Consider the following 15,451-nt stretch of genomic DNA (forward strand, 5'->3'; position numbering starts at 1 on the left):
GCGGGCACTGACCTATTTGTTACAGAAGAAGCCCACATGCAGCCTTCACAACCCCAGCTCAGCATAGGTAACTGGCAAGAAACCCACAGCACTGAATTACCTTTTAAAAACAAGTGCCCAGCTCATACAGTGTCAGGCCCCGCCCAGACTCCCAATGAACGGCTCCACTCTAGAACTTGCCCACCTGTGTCCCACAAAGCAGCTGAGCACTTCCAGCTCCACCCCCATCCACCCTCATCCTGGGAAACAGAAAAAAAACATCCTGCCTTGAACAGATTGGCCCACCCGCAGACCCTGGAAGGATCTGGACATCTGCGTCCACTTCGAGCACCCATCTCAGTCCACCAAGGTCCTGCCAAGGAAGGCAGTGGTCAAGCCTGGACACTGGTGAGCATCTGTCACCATAACCAAGAACATCCACTACATCCTCCCAGGCCCTCTAGCCTAGAGACCGCATGACCTTCAGCTGTCTAACATGGGCCCGCGCTATGGCCCCAGAAATCAATGTGTTTCCTGTCCCTCCTGCTGAGAGTGATGCACCATGCCACCCTGGATCACCTGGAGCATCTCCACACCCGCTAAAACAAAACAAACAAAACACCAAACTGTAGAAGCTGCATGTAGTGCAAAACTTGCTCCACCTGAAGAGCTGCATACATGCTGATAGTGACCTTACAGACCCCAGCCACCTAAGTAATTGAGACACCTGCAACCATCGGTTTTATAGCTAAAGATGCTACATGACACCACACTACTGTGCCCAAGTGGAACTAAAGCCAGTGTGGCCTACCCAACCAGATCTAGGAGTCCTTGCCAGGAACATGCAGTTTACTGCAAAAGCCGCTGTGTGGAGGGAGTCGACCTGAATTCTCCAGGGAAATCCAACTGGAGAAAACTGTGTCTGAAACACATGATTCTTCAAGTCTGAAGCATCTCAAGAGGAATTTCATAAAACCACGAGAGAAAGGCATTGTGCACACTGGGAAGCAGATGCTGTAGGGAAAACCTCACAGGTCCCAAAAGCAACCAGGATGGAGAACTCATGGAATTTACAAAAACAAAAGCTAAAGACTGGCAATCGAGAACACCTTAGCCAACAGAGCTAGCCTTTCAAAACGAAGGGAAAAGAATCACTTCCAAGGGCAAGCAAAACCTCTGTCAATTCAGCACCAACAGACCAAGCCTTATAAGAAATTCAGAAGGGAGTCCTACTTAGGAGGCAAAAGGACAATAGTGACCAACACAGAAGCACATTAAAACATAAAACTCAAAGCACACACACACACACACACACACACACACACACTTATTTAAATAATCAGAGATGAACAGTAAGAGAAAAGTCAAACAACAAAAAATTACAAAACAAAAATGTATTGACAAAATTGGAAAACCCTGGTAACAATAGCCTTGAAGAGCAACGATTTATACTCCTCAAACAATGTTAGACTTGCTGAGTAAATTTAAGAAAAGTGAACTAAACAAACAAACAAACAACATCAAAAACCCCAAAACACAAGAAGAGGAGCCAACCATTTTTCATCTATGAAGAGGTTCACAGAGGTGGGACACGAAAAGATTTGTCATTCAGCGGGAAGAGGACAGCTCTGCTCACGCCAGGCAGCAGGCAGAAAGGAGACAAATCACTGTACTGACAAAGGAGTCAGCTAGAGGGGATGAAATCCCAAGCAGTGCGGGGTGTGAACTGGAGACTTCAGCATCATGTGATCACAAGGAGAACCAGTAATGTGGGAAACTCCTACACCCCCCAATTTAACAATGAACAGACCATGTAAGCAGACAGTCACTGGATTTAAACTATTCCAGACCAACTAACAGTTACAGAGTGCATCCCCCAGCACCTGCAGAAACACATTCTACCTAGTAGGACCCAGGGCTTCCTCCAGGAGATACCACATGCTAGTACAAAACAAGTCACACAAATTAGAAATAATTATTAATCAATTAATGTTTGGGCTGCATGAAACATTCCAGAGCAAAAAGAAAAAAAATCTCAAAAGTCCTATTAAAAATATGTGCAGGATTTTAATTCTAGCACTTGGGACTCAGAGGCAAGTGGATCTCTGAGTTTGAGGCCAGCCTGGTCTACAGAGTGTGTTCTAGGTCAGCCAGGGCTACACAGAGAAACCCTGTCTCAGAAAACAAAAAGTGCAATACGCTTACACAGACATTTCTCAAAAGAAGAAACACATGAACAGCAGTATAGTAAAAGGCATGCTCTGCCATAAATCAGGAAAACAGCAAAACCTTACCCCAGGTGGAAAGACTTTAATGAAAGCAAAAGCAAAAACAAAAACTCAACCAGCAACAACAAAAAACCCAAACAAACAAAAAACAAAGAACACCCTAAAAGAAACAAACAAACCTGTTTACGATGTCAAACAGGACAATTTTACATATTGATGGTAGAACAATATATTAATACAGCCACTGTGAGAAACGGCACTAGATTTCTCAGACGAAAACCAGAAGTGCACCGGAGCCATTTGTCAGCTCTCCCAGGGCTGTAATCAGTGCACAAGATGCCTGCACTTCCAACTTTCACTCAGCACCACATTCTCTATGGCCACGATGCAGAATTAACTGAGGTGACCACGGATATTTGGATAAGGAGGGGGTGGTCCATATGCTCAATGGAGTACTGCTCAGTCACTTAAAAAGATTAAACTTTATTTACAGGGACATGGCTGGGACCATGGAACATCACATTGAGTAAAATAATTCCAACAAAAACCCTGAAGATATATACCAAGGTCTCACTCCTTTTGGAAGGTAAAATATTGATTTTATAGAAGTGAAAAAGAGTTGAGGAAGGAAAGAGGGAAGATGAAGATCAGGGTCTCAAACACACTCAGAGGAGGAGGGGGGACTACAGAACACTCAGGAGGAGGAGGGGGGACTACAGAACACTCAGGAGGAGGAGGAGGGGGGACTACAGAACACTCAGGAGGAGGGGGGACTACAGAACACTCAGGAGGAGGAGGAGGAAGTGAGGGACTACAGAACATGCAAGAGGAGGAGATGGGGGGACTACAGAACACTCAGGAGGAGGAGGGGGGGGACTACAGAACACTCAGGAGGAGGAGGAGGGGGGACTACAGAACACTCAGGAGGAGGAGGAGGAAGTGAGGGACTACAGAACACTCAGGAGGAGGGGGGGACTACAGAACACTCAGGAGGAGGAGGAGGGGGGACTACAGAACACTCAGGAGGAGGGGGGACTACAGAACACTCAGCAGGAGGAGGAGGAAGTGAGGGACTACAGAGCATACAGGAGGAGGAGATGGGGGGACTACAGAACACTCAGGAGGAGGGGGGACTACAGAACACTCAGGAGGAGGAGTGGGGGACTACAGAACACGCAGGAAGGGGGGGGGAACTACACAACACTCAACAATAGCAAGCAACTACAGTGATTTACTTCTAGAAAGACCAGGAAGGAAGGTCAAGACACAAAGACATGATAAGCATTTAAAGAGACAGAGAGGTGAACTTCCTTTACACAGTGACTGTAGCACACATATTAAACTACCATACACCACCCAGAGAGTGCATGTGTAAAATTAAGATTTGAAATAAATAGTGAACCAAAAAAGTAGTTCAAAATTGTTGTTATATGAAGAAGTGATGACAGAAGTTGGAAAAAATGTTCGAAATGTCAAAGCATTTCAGATCTCAGATTAGGCGTGCGCCACAAGATCATGCTCTACATGTACTGACATGTATTGGCATGTATTGGCATGTACTGACATGTACTGACATGTATTGACATGTATTGGCATGTACACAAACTGCAAAAGGTACCATAAAGTTCAGCAAAAATCAAGTGCCAGTTAAAGCATTTAACATAAGATATTTTCATTTTGGTACATCTGACTACTCTTCGGTTCTTGAGCCTCTTTGATTTTTCTAAACAATCATTTCACAGCTGTTTTGAAAAATTTTAGATGTATTTTTCTGTTTGCTTCTTATCTGACAGACAACATTTTCTCATCAGTGACTCACACAGAAAACACTACATTTATCCCTGACAACTTGAATTTTCTATTTGTTTTCTGCACAACCCTTCTTATCCATAAAGTGATGCTCTATACATCTGACTTTCTACCTTTAAGAGACTGAGAGTAAGGCTGCTTTAAAGCCTCAAGGGAGGGTGGGGAGATGGCTCAGTAGTTAAAGTGTTTGACACCCACGCATTAGGACCAGAGTTCAGATCCCCAGAACTCATGTAAAGTACTGGATAAACAAGGAGGCCAGCCTCAGAAAGTGGAGGCAGGGGATTCACAGGGCAGGCTGGCTAGGGAGACATGTTGCAGATCAAGAGACTCTGTCTCAGAGAATAAGATGAAATTGCATCAAGGACGATCCCAGCCAGCATCAACCTCAGGCTCCACAGGCATACACACACATACATATGATTGCACCCAACGCCCTGGCCCCCTGCCCCCTACTCCCCACCCTCCGTCCCCCATCCCCTGCCACCTCCAAACACACCACAGAGAGGGAAAAAAGTAAAAGAAAGAAATTACCAGCAACACAAAAATCAGACCAAATCCTAATTAGTGGTAAATAATACCAATGTGGATATTGGTCCACTAAGTATTTGTAATGTTATTCTAGTTGGTTCAATTAGCAGGGAAGCCCTCTTGTCTTGACTTGGTATGGAATGGCCACTGAAATGGGTTCATCTAGACTAGAGCTTAATCCCAGGAGGGAAGCCTGCTCACTGCATCGGCAGAGGACTGAGGGTCCGGAGGCCCGGCAGGCACCGCTGCTATTTCTGTGGGACACATTGACCTGGGACAGTTTCAGCTCGCCAGTAACACGAACACAGTTCCTTCCTTTTATGACCTGGATAGGGAAGTTTTCAGAGCTTCATTTTGGCTTTACAACGCTACTGGAGAGAGAAGGTTGGGGATTTACAGCCGACCTGGGGCAGTGCTCTTGCAAACCACCTGGCTGATGGCAGTGCAGGGGAAGAGGAGGTCTCTGGCAGCGTGGGGCTTTGTGGGACACCAACGTCAGACAGGGTTTCCCTAGAATCGATCCTCAGCCTTGAGTGGCTAGGCATGAACAGGCCATAAGCTGGCCACGTTTACAGTTCTGTTCTGAATGTCCTGAGGACTACCCTATCAGCAAGGAACTAGAAAAACTAAGATAAAGGTGTGACTTCACCAACCTTTGTGGTGACAGAATTGTGCATTCAGGATGTGTGATGTGTAGTTTATCACTAAGCCGTTTGCCCCCAAAGCCCAGGGTGTGGTTACTGGTGTGTGTATTTGTATATGGCCCTGGAAAGGGAAATGCAGATTTTTTGTTGTTGTTGTTGTACATAGCAGCAAAACCTGACATAATTCAGATGCCGAATTATACCAAACTAATAACAATTAAAAATCTTAAAACTTACTGAACTATCAAAGGTTTATCAGAGAAAATAAAGGGCTTTTCGAGGATGGCAGATATTGCATGGTGCTTGGCCTTAGACTTCAGAACCAGCCCTCGGTCGCCTGGCACCTGGTCTTCCCTCAGCTCCTCTATTTCCCATCTTCCTAAAGGAGGAAGAAAAGTAAGTGAGCGAAAACAGAAGACACACAGAAGACCGTCTCCCAGCAGTTGTGAGCAGTGATCTTTCCCATGAAAACTGATGACAGAAAAATTAAGCCAAATAAGACATCAGGAAATAATGCGGTTTGTATTTCCCTTCCTTTCTGGAACCCTCTCCTTCCTCCTCCTCATTTCCCTTTTCATCTTTCCATCACCGCCCCCCACTCCCCACTCCCCCACCCCATCTCCGGCACCCCATCCTTTCTCTTCCTTTCTCTCTCTCTCCTCCTTTATTTCCCATCCCTCCCCTTTTCTTTTTCTTGTCATTGTTCAGAAACTGGTTTCATTTCCTTAGCCTAACTCGGAAGACTAATAAATAACACAACAAACACACTTCTAAAATGGATGCAATTCATCCATTGACGTACTTTCAATAAAACAAATGATAAATTACAGTTTGTCTCATAGGTCTGTGAATGCTGACTTTAAAAAACAAGATATAAAAGCAAGTGCCCTTCCTGTCCAAGCACACCCTCTTGACCAAGAGCAGAGTTTGCCTTGTCCGGACACTTAAAATAAGAAAAAAAAAACCCACAAAAATAAGATGAGCTATTTAAAAATGCCTATGAGACAAGCCAAGCAGTCTGCCCCAGGGTGGAGCTAACGAGCGCTCTTCAAGCATCTTCATGGCAGCTGCTGCAGGTACTTCAACCGCGCTGGAAATCTATCTCACCACACAAACCCTGCCCCGGTTAAGTCACATGACCGAGAGCTTTGGGCCAGAAAGCAGCAGCACCCCAGAGAAGCACTAAGCCAGCCAGCAGCAAAGCCCAGCGGGGGCTCTGGACTGGGAGTTCAGCCTTTGGATCTGAGTGTTCCCGCCCTGAGACCATGGGGCTATGCAGCCCAGTCTGGATTCCCAGACTTCTGTGTTGGACATCACTCTTTTCTCTTTCAAAATAGGGGGAAAATCAACTTATGTTAATTTCAAAATTATGTGTTTGAAAATTATGCATGTTTGTTCCAACTAAGCTCAACTCGGCAAAAGATGGTGATTTTGCTACCATGTTTCAACTCACAGTGATTTTATGGGCACTAATTAATCACTGATGTTCGAGACTGCTTTTTTTTCTTTCTAAAAACAATGCAACTGCCACAACTCTTGTGATCAAAGCAGCGTGAGGTTTAGTCTGTCACTTTGTGTGGACTTTTGGGATTTTAAAAGAAATCCTAAAGATTTTCGAGAGCAACACATTGTATGCAACTGATCACATCACACTCAGAGAGCTCAGGCAGGGGAGTGCATGACTGAGGGCAGCCTGGGGGACACAGTAAGCCCCATCTTAAAAATAAAAGCTTGCAGGTCTCCCTAAAGCACACCCCCATCTTATGCTTTTACAGAGTGAACATTTGGCTTGATTTTTCTAAAAAAAAAAAAAAAAAAAAAAAGACTGTAAAGTGCTTAAACACAGTTGCTTAAATCAAAAAACATTCTGGGTTTAGTGACGCGGGTTTACTGGATCATCTTTAGCAGTGTATCCCTGGGCTCATCGTTTCTTTGAGGGGAGCAGTTCTGTAAACGGCTTTAGATTGGCCTTCACATGGAGGGAGTTGCTAGGATGGAGGACATTTTGTATAAATGAAGGCAGACACAGTCTTCCTCTTACACAATCACGGAAGCTGCGAGAAGGAAACTGACAATGGAGGTCTGTGACACGTGCCCCCATGGACTGACTGTCTGCTGAGTCTGAGGTCTAGCCATATGCTTGTGTGTGAGGTCCTCCTAGACAGTGGGCCCCCACTTCTGGTCCCCTGCAGCACAGGACACATGATGCTTGAGGAGGCTGCTTCTAGACCAGAAGGGAGACAGTCCTTCGGTCATTCTCCAAGGTAGCCTTTCTAGGGAAGAAAATATGACCCTGAAAGACACTTCCACAGCTGAGCCTGAAGACAGCCCCGTCAGGGTCCCTGTGGATGATGGGCGAGGCTGAAGCTGAGGGCTGCGGAGGTCATAATCCACCTCTGCTCTTGATCTACGAGTGCCCAGGCTTGAGGTGAAGCATCCAGAACAGCACTGTGCAAGCCGACCCCCTGGGGTCAAAGTCCAGCTGCAATTTAAGAGTCAGAAACTGGCTCAATTGGGCAGTCCCTGAAACACTGAAGAACGACAGTGGGACAAATCTAGCATTGCATTGTGAGGGCCAGGTGGCCCTTGTGACCAGCATAATTTAACAAAAATATAATCTCAAAAGCTAGTGAACATGGGCTATTGTTATCTAATATTTAAATAAGTATTTTACCATCATATATGGAAATTTCTGAATCCATATCATCCTTCTTTGCTTTTGATAAGACCCACCTGTAAATAAAGATGAAGACAGATATTTGCCATTAAAATAAGATTTGTAATTTATAGATAAAATGAATGTAAAAATTCAAGATATTACCCAACATAATTAGTTTTCATTCAAAATGAATTAGTGTCAAGAAGTTAGCTAGTTAATCTAGTCTTTGCATACTCCCAGGAGGACTGGAATCTGCTCTTCCATATTGGTTGGGAGTAAGCTTAGTCGCAGAGTGGGAAATGGGATGGAGTACATAGCTAACTACTAGCAGAGGCTCTGGAGCATTCTAGCCAGTGGTGTTAACCGGTACAGATAGGCCCACCATCGCTGTGGCTGCAACAGAAGCTCGTGAATAGCCATTGTTAATATCTACCCTAGAGAACAAGGAAATACTGTGTGTTTTCTTTGCATTGCGAATTTGTGTCTCTCTTTGTATAAACACATAGCTTAAAATTATTCTACCAAGACACAGGAGAGCTATTCTCAGAGACCAATAGCTTCGGAAAACCCACCGAATGGCAGAAAATGCTCTCTTGCAGGAGTACTCACCCAGCCAGCCTTCCACTGTCAAATGTCTCTGTAAAATAGACTTCTCCTATAGGTTGGGGTGTCTTATATTTAATAGTCTAGAAGAGAGATTGTTAAAGCCAAAGTTATTCATTTTTGCAAATATCTGAAGTTGTCGTGACAGTTCAGAACCTAGGACGCGGTGCACACAGACAGCAGAGTCCTAGGACGCGGTGCACACAGACAGCAGAGTCCTAGGACGCGGTGCACACAGACAGCAGAGTCCTAGGACGCGGTGCACACAGACAGCAGAGTCCTAGGACGCGGTGCACACAGACAGCAGAGTCCAGGTGGTCTGGGCTCTTGCTGCAAAGCTCGTGTCTTAGTGATGTCATAATGGCACCTGCTGTTTTGTACAGCTGAAGTCTGGTAAAATAATGTTGGATGTTTTTGCCCCCACTTCTTGTCATCTCACCAAATACATGTATGAAGGGTTAGCACACGTGTCCATGTCTTAAAGATTCAACTTTTAAAGACCCCTGTATTTGCACCAAATGTTGGTTTGTTAAGCATTACTTTGTAAATTATAGAGCTATCTTTCAAAAGAAATACCTTCGCAGAGATTGAAATTTAAAGGGGAACCAAAATATTCACAGCAAACAAATAGTAACACATATTTCCATATTAAAAACCCTCTAAAGATGAGATGAGGCAATGGAATCTGTGAGAACTTCCTAGTTATGACCTGGGCCCTTCCAACAGAGGCTAGCATGGAAGGAGCGTGGTTTCTGGTCATCGCAGGATTAGATGTGAATACACTCAATGTGGAGGCTCCAGATGGTTCAAGTAGATGAACCAAAACCTCTGTAAAGTTCCTGCCCCCTGCCAGTCACCACCTCAGGACACACACCTTGCCAGTGCTGAGGCAGGGTCCTGGCTCAGCCCCACTGAAGCCACCTTGTCACTTCTGCCTTTAAAAATCCATCCTCCTTGGGTGGTACCTTCTACCCATAGAGAAATAAAAGCCATTTCTTTACTTAGTGAAGAACCACAAGTTATGGTACCGCCCATCTTGTCTGGAAAGTCTGATATCGTTAGAACTAGAACTAAAGGCCTTGTCTTTGCTGAAGGACTCGGTCCTCTTTAACCAGCAAAAACCTCCCACAGACTCACTGAGCACAGCTGGAGCAGGTGTCAGACAATGTTTGCTGTAGGCACCTGAAGGAGCACTGATGGAAAAGCAACACTTTCCTATGCACTGAGAAGACTGACCCGGTCAGAAGGAAGGGAGTGTGTCTAGAGAGACCTGTCACTCCTATGACCATGGGAAAAAAAGCTTACAACTCACGTCTCAACCGTCTTACCCCTGAGGAAGGTTCGTCTTCTTTACTATTACTCTCTTCTGAATTCTCACTGAAGTCTTCCACCTCAACACCATCATTCACGAGCTCTGCATTGACAGTGATGACCAGAAGACCCAAGCACAGTCCAACACCTTGGAAACGCATAGTGACTACCTGTGAAATTAAAGCAGACAGTGAAAAGTCAGGCATGGATGCCCTGTGGTAAGAACCATAGGAATAAACAATTTCTCCTTTATTCTGGGATGTTTTCATTGCCAGCAACATCATTTAAATTAAGCCTTGAACAAGTAAAACAACTTCAGATTTGCAGTTCTAAGTTTTCTTCCAAAATCAAAGAGAAGAGTGAATGGTATAAAAATATAAAGATGCCTCAACAGCATCTATCAAATGCAAATAATATGTTGATTCATCGACAAGAAAAAAGCTATAATGATGCCTAAATTCTTACTTATATTATCTCAAATAATGTAGTTTAAGTAAATACAAAATTAGATATTTGATAATTATAAAGCTAGAATCCACTTACAGCTAAACACTAAAAACAAAGGGATTTTTACATTTAACATAATAGTGTTTTTCCAAAAATCAAATTCCATGCTGTAGCAAGTTGTCTGCCAGGGACCACACTCTTCTAAACTCACTGTTTCTCTAATTCCATGGCCATCACATCTGACCACAGGTCTCTTCAGGCGCTGCATAACTGCTGTTCCTTCTGCTAGGAAAAATGCCAAACGCAACCTGTTGTCCTCTTAGCAGAAGGGCTTGATTTGTGTAATTATGTTCTCACCCACTCTCATTAGCATATGCTAATTCAAGATCTCCCCCTTGGTGCCAACAGACTTTTGAATACTGTTGGCACTGAGAGAGTTAAGAGTCATTGATTCAGAAGCAGTCATATAATAAATAACACATCATCATCATGTATGTTACTCTTTCCTCAAAGCTAACATCAACATGGGGACATTTTTAAAGTAGATTCTTAGAACTCTGAAACTGTGCAGACAATAGACAGATATGGACAGATATGGGACCACTTAAGAAAGATGATGGTGCTGCAGTCACCAGAATTGCTATTATCAAAAAACGACCATTGAAAATCACATAAATCGGAGAAAGTGGAATCCTCACACACTGTTGAAGTGTGCAAGGTACCATACTAACAGAGGTGGGAAATAATATGGCAGGTTTCAACATGACCCAGGGATTCCACTCAAGGATAGCCAAAATAAAACTTATATCCTCACAGATACGCAGATACAAGCCATGAAATACACTCCTTGCACCAACTCAAATGTAGAGCTCTTCAAATGCCCCTCAGCTCATGAGTGCACAGATGTAAGTTGGAGCACGCGTGCCATAGAAAAGCATCCAACAACAGAAAATACAGAACACTCATACAAGGATGCACAGATGCAAAACTATTATGCCTAGGGAAAAGCCAGCTAGGAAGACTGTTGTACCATTTCATCTTAGGGAAATGAGAAATCAAGAACTGGAGAACAGATGAGACACCAGCTAGAGCAGGCGATAAGGCTTGGGGGCAGCTAAAGGGCACTTAGGGTGAGGAAATATCCAATATTGGAATTTGGTAATGGTTACCCAATTCTAAATATAATTACACATAATAAGTTGAACTTGATAGTAAGACATCACAGAAAGCATTATTCTACCTAGCTAGTCGAACTGATACAACACCTTTTCAGATCAAAACTTTAGATTAATGTCTGGGCCAGACAAGCTTGATTTCTCTTAAAGGTTGAGTGTATACTTTGAAAATGCACATTTTCAAAACCACTAAACAGAAATCCACCTTAATAGATGCTTTCTGTATTCAGGCACTGCCATCTTTATGGGGAGACAACACACACATGGGTAAATAAATAGATGTAAAAAATTTTTAAAGAGTATCAATATGACTTTAGAAGTTTCTGGATGGCAGTATTGCCCACTTGATAGAACCTAGACTCATGCAGAGGAGAGTTTCTGGGTGGGCCTGCTCACGGGGATTTCTAGCATGTGTTGATTGAGGTATGAAGACTCATTCTTAGTGAAGATGGCAACCCATGGGCTGGGGCCCCAAACTGGAAGGAAAAGGAGAAAGTGAGCTGAGCACCAGTTTTCATCTCTCTCTGCTTCCTGACTGCAGGCTCCTCTCTTGCCGCCATGTCTTCTCAGCAGCACGGATTGTAATCCTGCAGACTGTAAGCCAGAAAAAGCCTTCTCTCCTTAAGTTGCATTTATCTAGCATTATGTCTCAGCAACAAGAGAATTAATAAAGGGGATATATACCTGATCACTTGATCATATGACAATTCTGTTTTTAATTTCTGAGATGCTTCCACGGTATTTCTCATAATGCCTGTGCCCAGGGATCCAGGGGCTCTCTGCCTCCCCAGCACCGGGACTGCAAGCGTTCACCACCACGCTTTGTTGTTGTCCTATATATATTTTTTGCTTCCTGTGAAAGCTATCTGAAGATTCCCGAACTTTACAGTTCAGAGGTCACTCTTCAGTTCTGAGGAATTATTCACTCTCAAAGATGACTCAACATCTTTAACTTGAACTTGCTCTTTCCTCTGAGGTGAAATATGCTTACTGTGCCCATCAAGATGGCCTGAAAACCTAGGTTAATCCCCAGGACCCACATCAGAGAAAACTGATTCCCCAAAGCTGGCCTCTGACCGCCACACACGTACCAAGTGTTCAACCACCCCACCCACAAATAAATAAATGTAATTTTTAGTTTTGATTTTTGAGGCAGGATCTCTCTGTTTAGTCTTTGCTGTCCTAGAACTTAATGTGTAGACCAAGCTGGCCTCGAAATCACAGAGCTCCACCTGCCTCTGCCTTCTGAGTGCTGGGATTAGGGGTGTGCATCACTGTGCCTGGTTTATTTCCCTTTTCTGTAGCATCTCCTCTCTTCAGCCAAAGCAGTCCTAAGTGTATGGACTTGGGCTGGGAAGGAGTCCACCAGAAAATAAAGCAGAGCTGACATAGTACAGCACCATCAGTCCCCTGGGGTCTCTGCTAACCAAGCTCATTAGGAGGACATTTGTGGAATGAATTTTTCATGCCTCAGCCTTCGTTAGGGACATGACCTCCCTGACAGATATTCCTAGCTGTCACTGAGTCCTTTCTACTCTCGCTAACCTTCAGAACCAGCCCCTGCCTTCTTGCAAGCCTGGCGTTTCCTAGCAACAATTCTTAACCTGAGCCCTGTTTAAAACATTGTCAGTAGTCCTTAGCATAGACCGCTCCTTCCAAGACTGAGTCTTCATTCTGAGTGTTCGCCTACATATTTTTTAAGACTTTAATTTTGTATACGTGTGTGTCTGCTGTGTTGTTATATAAACATGTGCGTAGGTATCAGAAGAGGTCAGGAAAGGGCACGGATGCCCTGGAACCGGAATTACAGGTTGTGAGTATCTGATATGGGTGCTGGGAACTGATTTCAGGACCCTCCGCAAGAGCCGTGTGTGTTCTTAACCACTGAGCCATCTCTCCAGCCCAGAACTTCCCTTTTCATACACTCACACTCCTATAAATGGCTCCTCTCATAACTGGGGACTTTTGCCTATGTTCAGGTCTAAGGCTGACTGAAGTATCAGGCATGGTTGGTGTACCTGGGGAGTGAGGGTGGAAACCTGATTCACGTGGCTTGAGAAGCTCACTGCAGAACGACAGTAGCCGCTTCCTGGCCTTGCTGCCTTCGCAGTCGCTAGCACTGCTGTCCAGAGGGCAATGGACCTGGGCAATCACTCTGGGCCTCTTCTCACCTGCGAAGTGAGGGGCTTGAGTGACCTGAGCTGAAGTCCTATCAGAGCCGATGGGTCCAGTTTTCTAATTGCGCAGTTAAGAAGGAAAATTATGAGGCGCTGAAAGAATCCCTGCCACAAAGGCATCCATCAGCGCCATACATCAACACATGCCGCCATTGACACACTAGAAACCATCCTGGCCGGACTAGAAAAGCACAGGGCACAGGTCGACGTGACGAGATGATTACACCAACAGACGAGGACAAGAAAGCCGTCAAAATCACAACTGCCAAAAGGAGAGCTACTTAGAGAGAGGTAAAAATTCCAGGGCAAGCAAGCAAGTAAACAAAACAAAACACCACGATTTACTATTTCATGCATCGAAAAGTTTCAATATACGTTAACCATGTTCCAAAATGTCTTCCCATTGAGCGTGTTGCTTCACCTAATTTGTTCGTTTCTGTTTTTAACCTTCTGTCTCCAACACTCAGCTTCCTAGCCATCTAATTTTTAACCCAGAAGAAACCTCTGCAGAGCCTCTCCCTCCCGGGTGGGGCAGATGCCACTTAAGTTCACTAAAGTCTCTGATTGATAGTAAACAGGCTTTAGATAATGACTTCAACACACTTAGGCTCCCTCCCCAGGGGCCCACGCTAGGCTCCACCCAAGTGTCTAGGTAGCGGCCAGGGCTCTCTGGCCACCTTCACCGGGTGGTGGTGGTGGTGGGGTCCTTTTGCTTCGCAGAGATAGATTGCACAGAAGTGGGCTACTTATGAGGAGCCAAAGTTGGTTTTGCTTGCGTTTTCTAGAAAAGTGCGAAGAACTCTCCTGGGAGCGTGGCCAGGGCTCCGTGGAACGGGACCACAGTGGCAACCGCTGGGATAACGGACTCCAGGGGCCCCAGGCTGAGCAGGGCACCCGGCCTTCCCCGGCGTCGGGGCAGCAGGTGGGGGACCCAAGGGACTCGAAGTGGGGCTCCCTCCACCAAGGGCTGATCTCTGTCCCGGAGGCTGGGAGAGCTCACCCAAGACAAGAGCTCGCTGCACCTCCATCCTTGAACTCAACCTCCAACCTCACCTGGCCCCAGTTGAACCTTCTAGTCCCAGAACGGGGTGCGGTCCGAGTATCCGGACCCGATTCCTCACCCCGGCCCCGCAGATCACACACCTGTCCTGCGGGTTTGTGTCCGGCAGCGGCAGCTCAGGTGTCCGACTGGCCACTACTCGGTCCCCGGCGTCTCCCTGACCGATCCTGGCTCCAGGCGGCAGCCGCCCAGCAGCGACTGCTAACTGCGCATGCGCGAGCGGCAGAGCCGGAGGATGCTGTGGATGCCTCGGTGCGCGAGCCTCTAGCTCAACTGCCGCTAAGAACCCAGCGGCCGCGCGGCGACCCTGGGGAGCAGTGCTCCCAGCGTCAGTAGCTCTCTGGAGCTCAAGCTGCCTGCTCTGCAGACCGGTTCTACGTGTCGCGCTTCAGTTGGCTCCTAGATGGATGGGATGGATGGATAGACGGATATAAGTTTGTTTTCTTTTCTTTCCTTTCCTTTTCTTTTCTTTTCTTTTTTTCTTCTTTTCTTTGTGGTTGTTCTGTCTGTCTGGGTGGTTGGGTGGGTGGGGGGAGGTCTTTTCTAGTCTAGACTGGTCTCAGATTAGCTGTGTAGTCAACGATGACCTAAAATTTCAGACTTTCTTTCCTCTGCTTTCTGACTTTTGGAACGCTGTACTGCTGGGGATGGAAGCCCGGTTGGTGTGTTCTAGGCAAGCTCTATATCGGTTGAGCCACGTCCCTTGCTTCCTCAATTTTATCTCAATCACAATTTTAGAAGATTGTCAAGACAGGCGTACCAAATTTCATATGGTCGATGTTTTTTCTATATTTCTGTATTTTAAAAGCTGAGGGCTCATGATTACCG

The 15,451-nt window shown here is 45.4% G+C and overlaps 1 protein-coding gene across 1 annotated transcript in view; it reads right to left on the reverse strand.

Annotated features, from left to right (window-relative positions):
• The window catches only part of Clgn (calmegin), a 33,253-nt gene extending 18,435 nt beyond the window's left edge, over positions 1 to 14,818 (reverse strand). The window contains exons 1-5 of the mRNA XM_048447505.3: positions 14,707 to 14,818; positions 9,782 to 9,934; positions 8,460 to 8,536; positions 7,866 to 7,924; positions 5,429 to 5,570 (exon numbers count right to left, since the gene is read on the reverse strand). Of these exons, the coding sequence (XP_048303462.1) occupies positions 5,429 to 5,570; positions 7,866 to 7,924; positions 8,460 to 8,536; positions 9,782 to 9,925 (422 nt within the window). The 5' untranslated portion in view covers positions 9,926 to 9,934; positions 14,707 to 14,818. The remainder of the gene's footprint in view (positions 1 to 5,428; positions 5,571 to 7,865; positions 7,925 to 8,459; positions 8,537 to 9,781; positions 9,935 to 14,706) is intronic.
• Between the last annotated feature and the right edge of the window lie 633 nt (positions 14,819 to 15,451).

The sequence above is a fragment of the Myodes glareolus genome, chromosome 22, assembly GCF_982192425.1.
Source record: "Myodes glareolus chromosome 22, mMyoGla1.1, whole genome shotgun sequence".
Classification (NCBI taxonomy): Eukaryota; Metazoa; Chordata; class Mammalia; order Rodentia; family Cricetidae; genus Myodes; species Myodes glareolus.